Source organism: Toxotes jaculatrix, chromosome 8 (genome assembly GCF_017976425.1).
Source record: "Toxotes jaculatrix isolate fToxJac2 chromosome 8, fToxJac2.pri, whole genome shotgun sequence".
NCBI classification, from domain to species: domain Eukaryota; kingdom Metazoa; phylum Chordata; class Actinopteri; family Toxotidae; genus Toxotes; species Toxotes jaculatrix.
This window is the reverse complement of record NC_054401.1, coordinates 3318602-3335445: the sequence shown is the minus strand read 5'-3', so window position 1 is coordinate 3335445 and position 16844 is coordinate 3318602. Positions and strand designations below refer to the sequence as shown.

The window sequence follows — 16844 nt, the reverse complement described above, 5'->3', positions numbered from 1 at the left end:
TGTCAAAACAGATCTTGGTCACTCATGCAACAGAAAGTGTGCACACAATTGGTAAAACTGTCTGGAAATCTCTCGTGCGACATAAAACAAAGAGTGTCATGCATTTTTTATGAGCGATCAATAACAATTCCTAATCTTTCCACTGACAGGGCAGCAACACGGCGGATCAAAACATGACAAAGATGACTTGCAGGAACCGTTAAAAAGAAAGCAAAAGAGATTCTCTGTCCCGGCGCTACCTGAAGCCATTCACGAGTGAGGCGCTGGAGAAATGCTGAGCAAAGACTCTTCACTTTTCACTAAATACATCTGCGAAAGTTCAGCTGCAAAATCCAGATATGTCAGTTCCAACAGCAACAGCCTCTTTCACTGTCCATCATGCATCAGGAGTATGCAAATGCAAATGCAAAAAAGTTAAAAACATCAATAGCAGCAAAATACGAATAAATAAATAAATACATCATATCACAAAACACATTCGTCCGTGGACTTATTCCACGTGGCACAGATCACAACAGAAAGAATAAAAATTTAGAAAACTCTTCGAAGTGGCCTCCCAGAAATAGCTTCGGCATTTTTGGAGCTAAACTACACTACACACCGTAGATCAAAGCGTCAGTCCTAAACACGCCTCCGCTCACTGAGCTCTCGATGCTGCGGGCGACACATACTGAACCTACAGTTTGCTACCGTACGCTGGGCTATCAAACAGGCATCAAAGACCTCCTTCGCTAACGGATCGAGTGATGATCAACGTGTGACCGCTGCTCTGCAGGTGCTCGTGAGGACTCGAAAGGGTCTCGAACTGCGTCGGATCAGTCTTTGCTCTCGGTGCGTGTTCTTCTGATGACGGAAGAGAAGAAGCTTCGGCCCTGTGGCGACCCCATCAACATGGGAGCCTGGTTTTTGTGGACGATCTCAATCTGGCGTGAGGGAGGAAGAAGAGTTGAGATTTAGTTCGGTGCTGCTGGTCACAGTAAAATTTAAAGCATCGTGGACGGAAACAAGAAGAGTTAATTCTGTGTTGGCTCCAACAAGACAGATGTCAGTTTAACACTTGTACCCCTAATCTGCCGTGCTAACAGCTGGACCCTAATGTTTCCTCCACTGTTACTAACAGACCAAAGTTCCCACATGTTCACAAGAAAAAGCTAATTCTAATGGACAGAGTGGCATTAAATTCCTGCTAGATTTGTGCTTGTTTAAGTAATTAGTTGTTAAAGGTTCCCTGCAGAGTTTTTTTTTGTAAACAAACAAAGTTATGTTTATGTTTAGTTTCTGATCTGGACTCATTTAGTGCATCCCTGAGGCCTAATGAACATGTTGAATGCATTTCTTTCTCTGGGAGCAGTTACTCTTTAACTCAGAAAGATGAAATCATACTTTTGCCGTGGCTGATCCAAACGACAACTTCAACACCATTTTTGCTGAAAGTTCAACAACTTTTCAACTATCATTTCCCCGCTGGAGAGGGCACTGTAAGGTAAACTGGTTCTCCGGGGATTTACAGAGGTTCCTGAAGGAGCTCTGCTGAGTCCCAAGCAATATGAGCTTTATTTTACCTGTAATTTAAATCACTACAATTTATCTTCAGGAAACCATGATGTTTCTAGCCACAGTTCATTACACTCACTGTTTTCTCCTCACAGCATCATCAACAACACAAAATCTCCCAAAAGCATAAATCTCCCATGGGTCTGTTGGCATATGAATGTATATATATGAGGATCCTTAATGTGACAAACTTTGAGATTCCCTGGGGTTTGTGCCTCTGATAATGAATGGTAAAATACATGATGGAGCTTTATTGTGAAGTATGTACTTTATGGGTATAAAATCTGACGATATCCTGTTTCCCCAACAAGGACACCATTTCTTCTGAAGGCTGAAATTATAGATCAATAGCAACAACAAATATCAACTATCAAGGGCTGTCATATTAAGCACATAGTTCATTATACTGTTGCACGGAGAGTCTAAACGCAGTAATGGGGAGAGGAAATGCTACCATCTGCATTAAAGGGACCCCATTCACTTCAAAGGAAAGCTGCCATTTATTGTACTTGCACTCTGACTCCGTAGCGATTACCAGCTTTTGTAGGCTTTCTTCCATCATTAAACATGATTGAACTTAATGTTTCTGATGTGCTTTATAATATACACGATAACCTTTCTGGGACAGACGCTGGTCACAAAAGGCAGATCTGAAGGAATATCTGAGATAAACTTGGAGGATAATTGAGCTCTGTTTTAAAGATGCAACATCAGGCATTTACATGTATCAAGAGCCCCAGTTACACAGCAAGATGGCACTTAGGCAGAAATTAAAAACAATTAGAACAAATGAATTATGTATGTAATGAACGCCTGAGCCATAAAAAAAGCATCCAAACTAATAAAACTGCGAGGGCATTGCACACAAGACTCAACAAGGTGGCATTTCACCAAAATCACATCTGGAGATAAAGTCAAATTTCAGTTTGTCGCGGTTCTATCAGACCTAGTTACGGAAGAGACAGCGATACATGTCACATGTCACTTCAAAATGCAAATGGACCGATGCTGTTAAATATGTTATGCACGCAGAGGAACTGAGACGCATTTGCATAGCTGTTGTTAATAATTAGTGGGATAACATCCCATTTCGTCTGTCATGTTTTCAGAAGCATTTAACGGGTCAACTGATTCAAATTCAGCAGCGACATACAGTATGAATAACTCGCCGTGGAAATCACTGCAGCACAATTATGTATTGTCAGATCCAAACTTTGCTCTGTGGAGTCGTGCCAGCCGATACGAGAGCACTCGCAGGCCACTCGTTTCGTCATGCACTGGGCTTTTCAGCTTTGCCTGGGGGATCCATATGTAAATCTTGGCAGCACTTCATCTGCAGTGCCGTTGCAATTAAAGCTAAACACAACAGTAATCAACACAAACTGAGGAGTTTCATTTTGAAACTCAACGAACAACTTGGATGGAGAGCAAACACTTGTCGAGGTACATGTTTAAGATGTAGACGGTGAGCAAATTAAAAGAAGTAAGACTTGCATCATTAAGTATTTGTTATCATAAATTACTGCACAAAAAGAAACAGCAAAGCAGTAATGTGAGGGAGAAATGCAAAGAACAGTCTGTCTTTTAGTTTGAAACCAATCCTTCAGGACTCGCTTAAACAATTCTTAAGGTAACATAACTGTACCGCCTCATGTGTGCAGGTGTTTCTATTATTTAGTCCACCTAAACTAAACAAGAGAAACACCCCTCTTAACAGAGCAGTACGGCTTCACAGCACCACGAAGTACATCCTCCAAAATGATCATGTGAGTGACTTACCGTGCAGGGAGTCTGCATCCAAGGCTCACCGTCAATCTGCATCGGGAGGGATTTACTGGTTCTGTAAGTAACAAATAAGACAAAACGCTAATAAAAATAATGTCACGACCTATTTGATCACGTCATTTTTGCTGTGTGGCGGAGCTGCGGTCCGACCTGATGGTCACGGAGGAGCACTGTGCCAGACGTCTTCCAGCGCTCTTCAGGCCGGTGTAGATCTGACCCATCTCCATGGCTCCTTCCAGCCCCACCACCTCCAGCAACTGGTCAGACAGGTCTAAAACACAAACAACCCCCCCCGCCATCTTTAAACATACAAAGTCCAGCTTATTGGACATGTCCTGTGCTGTTGCAATGGACAAAAAGAAAATGTCATTCTCTCCTGGCAGTTCAATCAAACAGCTCACGTCTGAAATGTTTGTTTACATCAGCAGAACATAGTTAGAGTTTGGCATCTAGGCTCTGACCTCATGAGCAAATATCTTAACCCCCCCCCCGCCCAGCTGGAGCCTGCAGGTGGACACTGGGGTGGTCTTGGGCCTGAAAGAACTTTAGAGCCTGTAGAGCTTTACACAGTTAAATATGCTTCAGTAAATGATTCAATATCGAGTAAATACGACAGGTATGTTCATTGTTGCCCCTAAATGTTGCTGATGTTATTTAATAAACACAGAAGTAAACACTGAAGTAAGACTGGAGGGAATTTAGAAAGAAAGTGAGAAAGGAAAGAGGTGAGAAGGAAAGTGAGGACAAATAAAATCCCGACATGTGATGTTCCTCACTTCAGACTTTGCCTTCTGCTTCTGAAACATTTAACATTCACAGTAAAAAAAAAAACCAAGAACAACAAGCTACAAACAAAACAGCTATTAATTAGATTGCACCGGCAATGCAAAGCAATCTTGTGATAATATAATTATTAATTTCTCTTCTGTTTTGCAGTTATGAGCATTGATTTTGCCCCTGCTGGAAGCCCAGTGTCACGCAGGGCCCATCTGTTTCAGCGGCCCGTTCTGCCTCCGACTCTCCATCGACTCGTCCCTCCACAAATTAAGAAGCTGCTGCCTCGCAGTCGGGAGTATACAGACACTAATTGAAACTAAGACCCATTTTTAGGTCCTAGGTGCGTGCGAGCGAGTTAGCTCGCTGTCACCGGTGCTGCTCCGTCGCTGTCATGTTTATCCGAGCCGCGTTGGTTTCCTGAAGGAGTGTCGTAGGTAATGTTGCTGTTGTCGTGAGGTGTTGTTGTCGCTGCCAAGCTGCGGTGTCCAGCTGTCACCATGGTGATGGACACGCGTCTGTCCCTATCTCAGTCCCGGGGTCTGAGTGCAGTGCTTTCCAGGGTCGGAGTGGAGGAGTGTGTGTACATACACAGCAGACCTCTTGACACCGGGCTTTAAAGCCGCTCCCCCCTCCCTTCACGACTTCTCACGTTAACGCAAAGAGCTCACACAGACCCACACTGGCATGTATGATGGACAGCGTCACCACGGCGACAGGGCTTCCTTGTTGCCCGGGGCTACAAAGATATGGTATACCCAAGAGTGCTTACTGTGGGAAAGACCATAGAGCCTCTCTGCCAAATACAACAAGGTCAGGAGGACTCGTCACAGCCAGTGGATGTTCATTAAAAACACTACAAAATATATTCGTCCTGCAGGTTTTGGGTTTAACCATTAACTTCAAGACCAGTCCTAACTGAGAATATAACAATATCTGGCTCTATCTGAATGCAGTCTACTGTTTACAGTCTCAAATAACATGTAAAGCTAATTTAAAGGAAATTTTGAAAGTTGATAATGCCTCTGCTTTCATACTTACTTTTTCCAATGACGTTACAGCACTACAGCCCGACACAGTCTGAGACCAAGATTTCATTAGACCCTTTTTAACATGCAACTGAGACTGTTAGCGTAGCTTAGCATAGAGACTAGTAACAGATGGAAACAGCTAGCCTGGCTATGTGCTAGCTTACAAAATACGCCAACCAACACCTGTAAAGCTCGCTAATTTAGAACACCATCTCTCATTTGTTTAATCTGTATAAAATCAAACAAAACAAATAAAAAAACAAACATTCCCAAAATGCTGAACCCTTCCTTTAAGATGTCACATACTGTCCTTGTTTTGAGCAAAACCTGAGACAGTAAATCTAAGGGTGGAAAATTATCATTTCAACTCAATAAACCACAGCGTAAAGCTAGGAGGGAATGAATAACATGCTATAATGTTGCACCAGGATTTTAAAATTACCTTATAATGAGCCTACACTTCAACATTTCTATTATTTATTCCAGGCTGTCTTATTTTCACCTATTTTAATAAAGAGCAGACATGTGATTTTAATAACCGACTTTCTGAATGAAAGTCAGATTTCATCTAGTATGATTTGCTGGCGAATTTCCATTTTTATTTTGAACCACCAGCTATTATTTCTCATATTAGAGGTGCAAATGAAATACCTGGAACAATAATCAAAAATGGACTCTGCCAAATATGGAAACAAAGCCATCATATTTACTGTCCAAAGATAAACCGGGGACAAAAACTGAGTCACCTAACTGTTCACGCCAGAGGGAAGTTAAATTATTAACACGCAACAGAAGCGGCTGGCGGCCAAATTTAAAGCAAAACACCGCTTTCTTAACCTACAATTACAACATGAAATAATATCTGACTGTGACAAACACACAACACACAGACACTGAAGGTGACAACGAAGTGTGAGTGAGACAGTCGTATGAATGAATGTCCGTATGGGAGATTCACAAAAAAGCAGCACTGCGGCTTTAATCCCGGCCGTGCCTTCCCCTCAGAGTGTGGGATTCGTCCGTGTCACTGTCAAACAGCTACCTGTCGAGGCCGGTGGCTGCACCGACACATGTGTCTGACACATGTGGAGCGACAGGGCGAGAGCAGAGGAATAAAGGAGGAACGGTGAGGGGAGGAGAGCAGGACCAGCAGCCGATCAGCTGAAAAGGAAAACTAAAGAGGAATGGCGGGAGGAGGAGGGAGGGTGTGTGGAGGCCGGTCCTCCAATTGAAAGCTTCATGGGGCTTGTCACGGGGCATCAGTCCCAAGCATCGCTAACCCCCACCCCCCACCCACCCCCCCCCCACGGCAAAACCTCCCATTCTAAATAATTCACTCCACAGCCATTCCCTTCCACCTGAGGGGCTTGTCTCCTGGCGTCACCAGCAGGACGATTTTACTGCTCCCGAAAGGTCAGGGTTTTTTATGTCCCTCCACCCACCCCACCACCCATCCACACACACACACACACACTTAGACACAAACACACACACACAAAATAATCCCTGCCAACAGTTTGATCCGTGCGTCGTGCTCGGCCGTGCCCCCTCTGGGCTAATGCACTCCTGTGTTTACCTCTAAATACAACGTCCTCTTGATCTGACAAGTTAGGCCGCTCACCTTGAAGGCACCTTCATAGTGGCACACAAATACACACTCCCCACTCACACTAAGTGCCTTCCCAGGTTCAGACTATGGCCGTTTTTTTTTTTTTTTAGGCCACAAACACCAAACTGATTGATTTTTATCCAGGGATTAATGGAGTGTTCATCGTAGCAAGGCTGGGCTTTGAATTGATCAACTATCTCCCTCACGGTCTGTCCTCCTCTGTCCCCCACACACACACTGCACCTTCACCTGACGCTCACATCGTCACATTAGAGAAGTTAAAATCATCCAAATATGCAGCAGTGTTTGTTTCCTCCTCCATCCACCCCCTCACTGTCCCTGCCGTGTTTTACAATACTTCCTCTTGATCTCTCAGTTTTTCCAAAATCACAAAACACTCATTGTGTTTTTGACAGTACAGAAAACGTTGCTACAGATTTTAACGAGCTTTGAAGGCACAACGGCGACTGAAATCCAAAGGAAACAAAAAACTGAATCATATCAGGGAAATAAAAATAATAAAGCCTCATCGCAGCTTCACAGAGATCTGTTTTTCCACCAGTCATGTTCTGACCAGTGAAGTCTCATAAGGGATCACTGGCAGCCACGTCTGGAGATCCTCACTGACTCGTCATGTTTCAAGCCCAACACTGATTGTAACATCCACTTCATCCCCAAGTACAAACACACCACCACTGCAGGAAACCTAAAAACATACTGTGCATCACCTGAGCGGGCAGGAGTCAGACATGATAGAAAATAAAACACAAAGAAATCCAAAACTCATGCCAGTAGTTCATTTGTGGGGAGAAAGGTGGCGTTTACACTGAATCCTGTTCTGTGATGACGCTGAATTCAACTTAAGACAAATAAGCTGTCTTATAAAAACTGAAAGCATTTAAGTACAACAGCGGTAAAACTGAACTCTATTCCTGCAGCATCTTCAAACCTTTTCGTAATGACACTTTCATGCGCTCACACCATTTCACCAGTTACCACAGAGCAGCTGACTCATTCTGCTTCATTCATTCATTCATACGTTCCCACTGACGGGCTTCCTTTTGACGTAAATGGATTCTGGGGTTTGCCCAGCACTCCACTCAGTCCTCTCCTATTAACTGAGCCTGTCCACTGGCGCCTACGCAGATCATTAATACCCAAGTGACAGTTCCAAACAGTGACATGATTGTACCTCTTCTTTGCAAACAAAACCTGCTAGCTATGATTCACCTTGTCATTGGTGAAATATTCATGAACTCGGGAAAAGTTTGGCCTAAAGTTTAGTCTTTGTTCTATCAGATAGGAGCAAGGACACAGACTGGCTGTGGGCTTTAGGGAAAAGAGACGCCAACACTGTCACAGCTATTTAATTTACAGTATTATCGTCCAAGAACACAAACCAAATATGATCAGCAGTTCATGCAGGGCCATAAAAGGACTCCGACATTCATCAGTCTGTGCAACATTTCAGGGAAATCCTTCAAACATGCGGCTGAGCTACCTTGAACTGCGAACATGAGCTCTTTGGGGTCGACCACCGGTGTCCTCTTGTCCTGACCCTTTTTCCCTCCCTTTCGGTTTCCCCTCCTCTTCTTGCTCTCGCCCCAAAGGTTGGAACCGCCGTGCATGCTGGGAATGTTGAGGATGGCAATGCCTTCCAGGGAGATGCTGCTGAGGTCCAGAGTAACACCGTCACACTTTTAGAAAGGAGAAAGGAACAGAGTTGAAAAGACAGAATTTGGCCAATGACAGGTCACAGCTACTGTACAGAAACTTAAAAGGCACAATCCACTGAAAACAGCATAATGTACTTATAGCAACTTATTTACTGCAGTCTACAGACCAGTATCGTCTGTCTTTGCTAATAATGGTTCACTGATAACCAATAATCAATCAAAAGCTTCTAAAATCCTCTGAAATATAACAATGATTGCAAGGTCCTGTTTCAGTCGAGTGTCCTTGTTCCTTTGTCAGAGTCTGTATTTGTTTCAGCGCCTCTGCCTGAGCCTGTCTGTCTGTCTGAGGCTGAACCTGAGCCTGTCTCTCTGTCTGAGGCTGGACTCAGTCTGAGTCTGAACCTGAGCCTGTCTCTCTGTCTGAGGCTGGACTCAGTCTGAGTCTGAACCTGAGCCTGTCTCTCTGTCTGAAGCTGGACTCAGTCTGAGTCTGAAGCTGAGCCTGTCTCTCTGTCTGAGGCTGGACTCAGTCTGAGTCTGAAGCTGAGCCTGTCTCTCTGTCTGAGGCTGGACTCAGTCTGAGTCTGAACCTGAGCCTGTCTCTCTGTCTGAGGCTGGACTCAGTCTGAGTCTGAGCCTGTCTGTCTGAACCTGAGCCTGTCTCTCTGTCTGAGGCTGGACTCAGTCTGAGTCTGAGCCTGTCTGTCTGAACCTGAGCCTCTCTCTCTGTCTGAGGCTGAGCCTGTCTCTCTGTCTGAGGCTGGACTCAGTCTGAGTCTGAGCCTGTCTGTCTGAACCTGAGCCTGTCTCTCTGTCTGAGGCTGGACTCAGTCTGAGTCTGAGCCTGTCTGTCTGAACCTGAGCCTGTCTCTCTGTCTGAGGCTGGACTCAGTCTGAGTCTGAAGCTGAGCCTGTCTCTCTGTCTGAGGCTGAGCCTGTTTTTAAACCACCATTCCCGTCAATTTGATCTGATTAAGCTGGAAAAAACAGCGTCTGTCAGAATAGAAATACTAATAGAAAAGAAATACTTGAAACATTGACTGGAACCGTCTTCACCTCCGTACCTGCTCTACTCCAGTAGGTACTTATCCAACACTAATTAATGAAGACCTCTGCTCTGTGTGGATAGCTCTGAGAAGGGGGAAGATGAATTGTATAGACACCATCTTCATTATCACTCAATATCACACACAGCAGGGTCATGTAGGGCTAATTACCTGCGTGTTGAACTGAGGTTCAGTGAGAAGCAGGTGGGGAGATGCACAGATAGCCTTCACACATCAACGCTTTGTCTGGGTGAATTTGAAACTAGTACAAATTTGGGTTATTTATGGAACAGTGTTTGACCAGAACATTCTCAATCTGTATATATGGTTTAATCAAATATTCCTAAAACTATGAAGAAAGTGTGGCCGCTTAGGATTCACGGTCACACAGTTGATATAAGGATAATACACAAAAGCAGTGACTTTCAAAAATATTTCCTTTGCTTCCATGTTTTGTTCTCTGTCTACACAGACAGAAAATACACGGTTTGATTTACCTCCACCTCCAGAAAGTCGTGGAGCTTCTTACATGTGGCCGAAAAGGTCTCCGAAGTGCCGAACTCAAAGTACCACAGCTTATTCTTTGTTCTGAAAAAGACAAGACAACAGGAACTGCAAAGGGACCAAGAAAAGAGGAAACATAGGAGTGTTTTCCCCACATCAAAATCTGAAGCTTGTATAGTCATAGCATCTCTTCTTCTCTTCTCTGTCTCTAGTCCCCTATATGCTGCGCTTATGAAAAAGAAAAGGAAACAGCAGACCGTTCTGTAGAGGTGTATTTGTGTTTGAAAAAGGATCTTCGAAACTACACAGGAAATACACCTCTAATGTTTACCGCTGACCAAAATCACAGAGTCATTAATCTCCACAGAATGCATAATGTGCTTCATTAATCACATATTGAAGCGTGATGATGAATCTAAAGCCAGTTACGGAGGCATCTGAGGGAGCACATGGGGTGGCCGTTGGGTACTCATGCCCAACATTAGGGCCCTGTGAGGGGTGTAAGAGGGTAATCTACCTGCCCCTGCAATTAACAGAGGACTGGGGTGCTGCTCCCCGGGCTTCCTACAGCACACACTCCCATTACTGAGGCTGATGATCAATGACCTCTCAGGGGTGAGTCACCATCTGTCCGTATGCTGCTTTCATTCTCTCATGGCTACAAAACCAAAGCGTCATTGTATTCTAATATTTCAGCATTGATTATTTCTTTAGTTGTATTTTATTTTTATTTGTTTTAACGTGGCAGAGCAGCAGTCTGGGTAGTCTCTGCGGTCATGCTAATCACGCAGGTAAATGCCTTTCAGTGCGATCCAGACGTTAAAATTGATGTGAAATCAAGTGAGATTGAAGGGAGAAAATCATAATTAACACACGTATATATCTCTGAGGGCAGATGAACAAACATTTCTCTCAGCATGAGGTTTTTATTATTATTTATTTTTACAGTTACGGACGAGCACAATGCATCAGTGTAGCTGCAAACACGAAAGAGGAGCGAGGTGGGAAAAGATGTAACGTTGGTCACCTGCATGTGTTAATGCCGGTGAGGGTAGTGATGGTCTGGATCTTCTGAACTTTCCTTTTATTTGTCAGCTTTAAAGAGAACTACATTTTGATTAATCCGGTAAAGTTGTCATTTTGGCCTGATAGTGATGCTATGGGAAAGATGATGGAGTCTAAAATGCCATCCATGCACCCATTCAACCATCCATCCATCCATCCATTCCTCCATCAGTTTATTTTATAGAAAGCCTCTCCTGGCTCACACTGGGCAAGATGCACCGTCCAAAATGTGAATGAGAATCACTCAGTAAATTAAACTGCAATCTGCCTGCTAGTTTTGTTTTTTTTACAATTTTGTTTTTTGGATACAGGCGACAATTCTGACCTGAAGGTACAGAAAGTGTCAGAGTCATAAAAAAACATAAAAGAAAACGAATCCTTCTCTTGGAGCTTCGAATTTCCACACAAAATTTTACTGCAGTCTAATATCTTGCAGGCGACTGACTGGTATCACAGACCTATACCTACTGAAGCACAAATAAACCCATGAAGCTCATACTGAGTCGGGCTTTCCATAAAACTTTCTGTTGTTGACACCTATAGGAGTTAGATGAGAAGGTGGAATAGATGTATACAGCACTCAGAAGGTCGGGGCAACAGCTTCAGATCTGAGGAGCAGTAAGAGTGTGTGTGTGTGTGTGTGTGTGTGTGTGTAACTGTTAAACATTCAGGCAATGCTGTGACTCTTATACACAACGTTTCAAGCACATGATGAGATGCTTGTATGATAATCCCAGTCACATACAGAACCCACACATACCAACACTTCTTCAACATCTCAGCAGCTTTTAAAATCGCTTGTGTTAACGCAGTAAATTAGATCCTGTGTTATTATTATTTCTACGGACTGTGTTTGCTGCACAGATAGTGACACTGCAGCCACAGAGCTTTGCAGGAAGTCAGAACTAAGTTTTTCCACTCACCCCTGGTCTGAGGTGAATTACTCAATGGAACATGTTTCCTCTCAACGTTTTGTGGCAAATATCCAAACCTCCTCTTAGAGCCTTCAGTGAGAACAGACTGCAGTGAGTCTCACTGAAGGTGGGGGGGGGGGAAAAAGTTATGTATATTTTTATGTATATTTTTCTTTGAAAATGATAAGTGATTGTAAGTTCTGTAAATTCATTATTCAACACACACACACACACACACACACACACACACACACACAGACAAAATTATATTTCAGGTTAATTCTATACAGCAGCACAGATCCCAGGTTTTGATCTTTCCAAGAAACAACAGACAACATCACACGATTTATCGCAAAGCTTTAAGGACAGAAAAAAAAAAACAAAAAAAAAAAAAAATCGACAACAGTGCTGACGTGCAGAACTGAAAAGAGTAAAAAATGGCCTTCTCTTAGCTGGAATCAAAGCACTACAAGAGGGACGTATTAGTATAAGCAGAGTAACAATCACTGAATTATTGATTTCCTCATTAGGACTTTTGTCAGGACCATTTAGCCACTTTATAAATGAGCTTTCATTAGGGTACTTGCAAGGTAGCTCAACTCGCAGTTGATTTATAATGTGCAACATGGTCAATAGCAGAGGGATGGGAGCGGAGGGAGGTGGGAAGAGGCAGGAGGGCGACAGGGCCACGCTGAGAGGCTTTCCACAACAACACGTCCTTAACATCTCCCCCAGCTCAGTAGTCAAGAGGGAAAACCCAGGAGAACACATTCACACAGGCCTGGGCAATTTTACAAACAAACAAATGAAGGTGGCTACTTTGAAAAGCATATTCAAAACTAGTGGTTGGCGACTGATGGAGAGAATGGAGCCAGATAGAAGGAATGTTTTAGATCCTCTGACTCTTTGTTTGCTTCGTTGAAGCTGGTTTTGGTGCATTTAAGAGTTTAGCTGTTTAGAATTTACACGACCTGCATACAAAGTCAATGGAAAGACATGAGGGCACATGAAAAGGTGTGGGGAGGACAACTGGGAGAAACCGGAGGAAAGAAATGTAAACATCTAGAGTTTATGGTAGGTTCTGCTATCAGATACACTCCTCATTCACACACACACACACACGCAAACAAACAGCATGCATTCAGCAGGTAGGTTGCTACATGCTATAGCTGACATCTGTGCAGAGGCCAAACTGGATGTTTGAGGCACAAAGCACAGAGTCCATAGTCAGGTGGTTAATTTTGACCAAATAAATCAAAGTGAAAATTTGCTCTGTATTCATTTTAAAGGACAACTCTACCAATTTTACATATCACAGTCTTTTCACAGGTGTTTGCAGAGTACTACTCCATATGCTAAAAAAAAGTTGCATGTAGAGTTTGTGGCTCCACAGGGAGCTGAATGAAACCAGGGTGAGGTGAACTGCACCTCTGTTTGCATCTGAAGAAAATGAAAAAGAAATCTGCAGACTGCTCCTCCTCTCTGCTGGGGGTGAGCAGCTTTAGGCTACATTAGCTGCAGCTAGCTTAACCCACCTGAATCTTCAACCGAACTGTCGGTGGTCAAGGTGCATTGTGGGTAATGTATGTGCCCAGTCTTGACAAGGAGGGAGGAATATGTAGAATAAAAAAAAAAGAAAGATATCTCTGATTCTCCAAATGCAGTAAACTATAGAAGAGATACAGTACGACACAACATCTTATTGTCCTGTCGATTCCCACCACTTAACCTAACAAGCGCACCATGGCAACAAATCACCCCATGTCCCTGTTCATTAGGTAATTAGGAGCATCTCTTTGGCCGGATCGGATTGTCGTTTGTTATGTGCCGACTGATGCTAAACACTGGACTCATCTGACAGACTGACGGTGAGCAGCATCTTCAGCCGCGGCCAGCTTGTCCCGGGATTAATAGGGAGTCCATTTGAGTAAGATACTTTTAAGGTAGATTAGGAGGACGTTACTTTATGGTGAGGGCAATAACCGTGAACATAAAGTGTCCATTTCCTTAAACTGCTGGCTGACGTCCTTCCAGGACATCTCAGAAATTCATTCATTATATTTCCATGACAAAAACCAGCAGCGTACTGCACATAGCAGGTTTCTAACTCTCCACGTCGCTGCAGGGTCTCTGCTGTGATCTCACCTGCAGTGTGTCAATGCAAAGCGTACTGCAATAATAACTTTAGTGGCGTTCATGTGAGATCAGCTGTAGTCGTCACAGCTGGCAGGCCAAAAGAAAACTGTGGCTCAGGTTTCCAGAGCCGCTGTGGTGTCGTTTATTTGCACAAACAAATCATAATACAAAACTGAAAGAAGAGGGCAAACGCAAATTGTGTGGCCAAGAGGGGAAAAAACAATATAAAGAGCTTTAAAAAAACAAAACAAAACAAAAAATAAAACATCACAAACCAAAAACAAAGAGGAAAAGTAAATGAGAGACAGGTGAGCTGAACATCAGGAAAACAAACGTGGCTCGAACAGTCTGAATCTGAACAACACACCAATGTTCATCAAGTCTTCACTGCTCGGTCACCACATTAAAGTATGTCAGAGGCGATAAGCTTCAGTGTAGCGTCACTGTCCCGAGGCCACAGCACCTTTAGATGCACTTTCCACTGGACACACTGAACGCCAGCCACAGCGCCATTGATTTTTTTTCCCCTCTGACACTTAATCTAACCCACAATGATCTACGACCTTATTTTCACACTAATTTCTTCTTGATCAGAGGTGATAAATATCACATTGACATAACCAACTCTTTGTGCATTGCATCAATGCACTGTTTTGTTTAACATGACACCGCCTAGAGCGGTACGACTCCAACTGGCAGTTTGAGAAATGACCTGAGTTGCGTCGTGTTGCCTTCAGAGATGCAGCAAGCAGTTTGAAAAATGTATTTCTTTCTGTTTCACTGCAACAACTCCAATATGTTTTTTTTTTTTTTTTAACTACTGGTACCAAAATATTCAACAGACTTAGGTACAAATACAAAAACTGAACTGAACTATGAAATGATAAGACCGACTCCTGTGACAAAATATTCTAAACTCAAGGTTCACACTCAAGCCAACAGTGTTCTTCAGTGAACTTGCTCAGTTGTTCTCATAAAAAACTGTGTATATGGGATAAGAACTGGAAATATATGGTGGTCACTGACTAAGGTTTTGGGACAAGGCTGAAAGTTACAAAATAAAAAAAATAAAAAAGCTTATAAGTGACCTTGAGTTTAGAACATGGCATGTCATTATCTGCCACTTATCTGGGTCCAGGCCCACGTCACGGGGACGACTGTCACCCAGTCCACAATGCACCAAAGTCCTACAGCACCTCCCATGGGTGGTGGGCCCATTGGAAGGGGTGCCCAAACCCACAACCCCAAGAGATTGAGTCTCGTGCTCTATCAACTGAGCTAACCAGGCGGTGAGTTCAGAACATTTTTTTTTTTTTTTTGAACAATTACCAACAACTATTACATTCATTCAAAGCTGAAATGAAACTCTATCTTATCTGTGATCCTGTACAACTTAACAAAGCAATGCTGTTAATTAATGATTTCATATTGTTTACCAGGCCTGAGGGGTGTGTTTTAGCAGCGTGTTTATCTAAGGTCTGACACCTCCAGCAACACATCAGCAGGGAGAAGTTAGAGTTTGGTTTGTACAGTGAGAGTGCGATTCAGTCAGCGATCTTTCGTCATTACCTTTTGAGAATTGTCTGTCGCTGACATGCCTCCAATCACCCCATAGGTTGCCTGTGCCACCGGTTTATTATGGCCCATAGTTACATTTTATTGTTAGGCAGCCTCTAGTGGCTGCAGTGATTATGACAGAAGCAAAGGGGGAACTGCATGCAACCAGAAAATACATTCCTCCTTCATGTCAAAAGACAGTACAGGAGGCCATGTAATTTATAATTTAAAACAAAAAAAACAAAAACAAACATGCAGTTTAATTTTGTTTGGACTTCAAACATCGTTTTATGCAGATATGCAGCTGTCAGAGACACGTTAGTCTTTCAGTAAATCCGTGAAATAATCCCAACATAATTTTTTTTTTTTCCATCAGCCTACTGAATGTGCAGATTCTTGTGTTCACTTGAGATTACGTGTTTGTGTTGTGTGTGCATGTGTGTGTGTGTGTGTGTTCCCACTGAGCTGGGGACAGGGCCACAGGTGAGATCCCTCTAAATTACACACAAGTGGTCATTAATTATAGATGACACTTTGGTCACATAAACGATTTCATCCTCAAATGAGGTCTGAGGGCGGCCGCTACTGAGGTCCACCATGCATGTGTGTGTGTGTGTAAATGAGCGTGTGTGCATGTGTAATTTAGAGCGCCATCACCTGTGGCCCCGTTCCCGGCTCGGCAGGAAACACACACACACACACACATTAGCATGGGTGTGTTGATGGGTGCGTGTGTGTTGGTGAATCCGGCGGCCCCATCCAGCACATCGCAGGGCTTTGATGAACATACTCATTATGCTAAAGAGTGCTCCATGCCTGGGCTTCCCTGTGCCTTCAGGAAAGGTTAACTCAGGATGGTTACACAGCACAGCGAGAGCCTGTGGGCGCACGGGGGCAGAGCGGCTCTGGAGGAGCACGCTGACGGTGTTAGATGTCTCAGGACCAAAAATAGATCTGGGTATGCAGAGCAAATATCATGGGAACATCAAGGTGCCATGATTGATGCCACAGAATAAACAAACATTGCAGGTGAAGCCACAGCAGCTTTCACGCTGCAGCTGCAAGGTCCCACATCAGATGTTTCCTCTCACAGATATGATGCTGTCTAATTTGTGTGGAAAGTAAAAGGCTGAAAGTGGAAAGCGATGGGGTTTGATAGAATTTTACTGAGTCTGAACCCAGTTCTGAATTGG

The 16844-nt window shown here is 43.5% G+C and overlaps 1 protein-coding gene across 6 annotated transcripts in view; it reads right to left on the bottom strand.

Moving 5' to 3' along the window:
* Positions 1–815: 815 nt before the first annotated feature.
* dgkb (diacylglycerol kinase, beta) overlaps positions 816–16844 on the bottom strand; it is a 47964-nt gene continuing 31935 nt past the window's right edge. For all 6 annotated transcript variants that reach the window (XM_041044472.1, XM_041044475.1, XM_041044477.1 and 3 more), the window contains 5 exons: positions 9973–10063; positions 8255–8450; positions 3490–3610; positions 3334–3394; positions 816–923 (listed from right to left, as the gene is read on the bottom strand). In XM_041044472.1, coding sequence (XP_040900406.1) covers positions 816–923; positions 3334–3394; positions 3490–3610; positions 8255–8450; positions 9973–10063 — 577 coding nt within the window. The remainder of the gene's footprint in view (positions 924–3333; positions 3395–3489; positions 3611–8254; positions 8451–9972; positions 10064–16844) is intronic.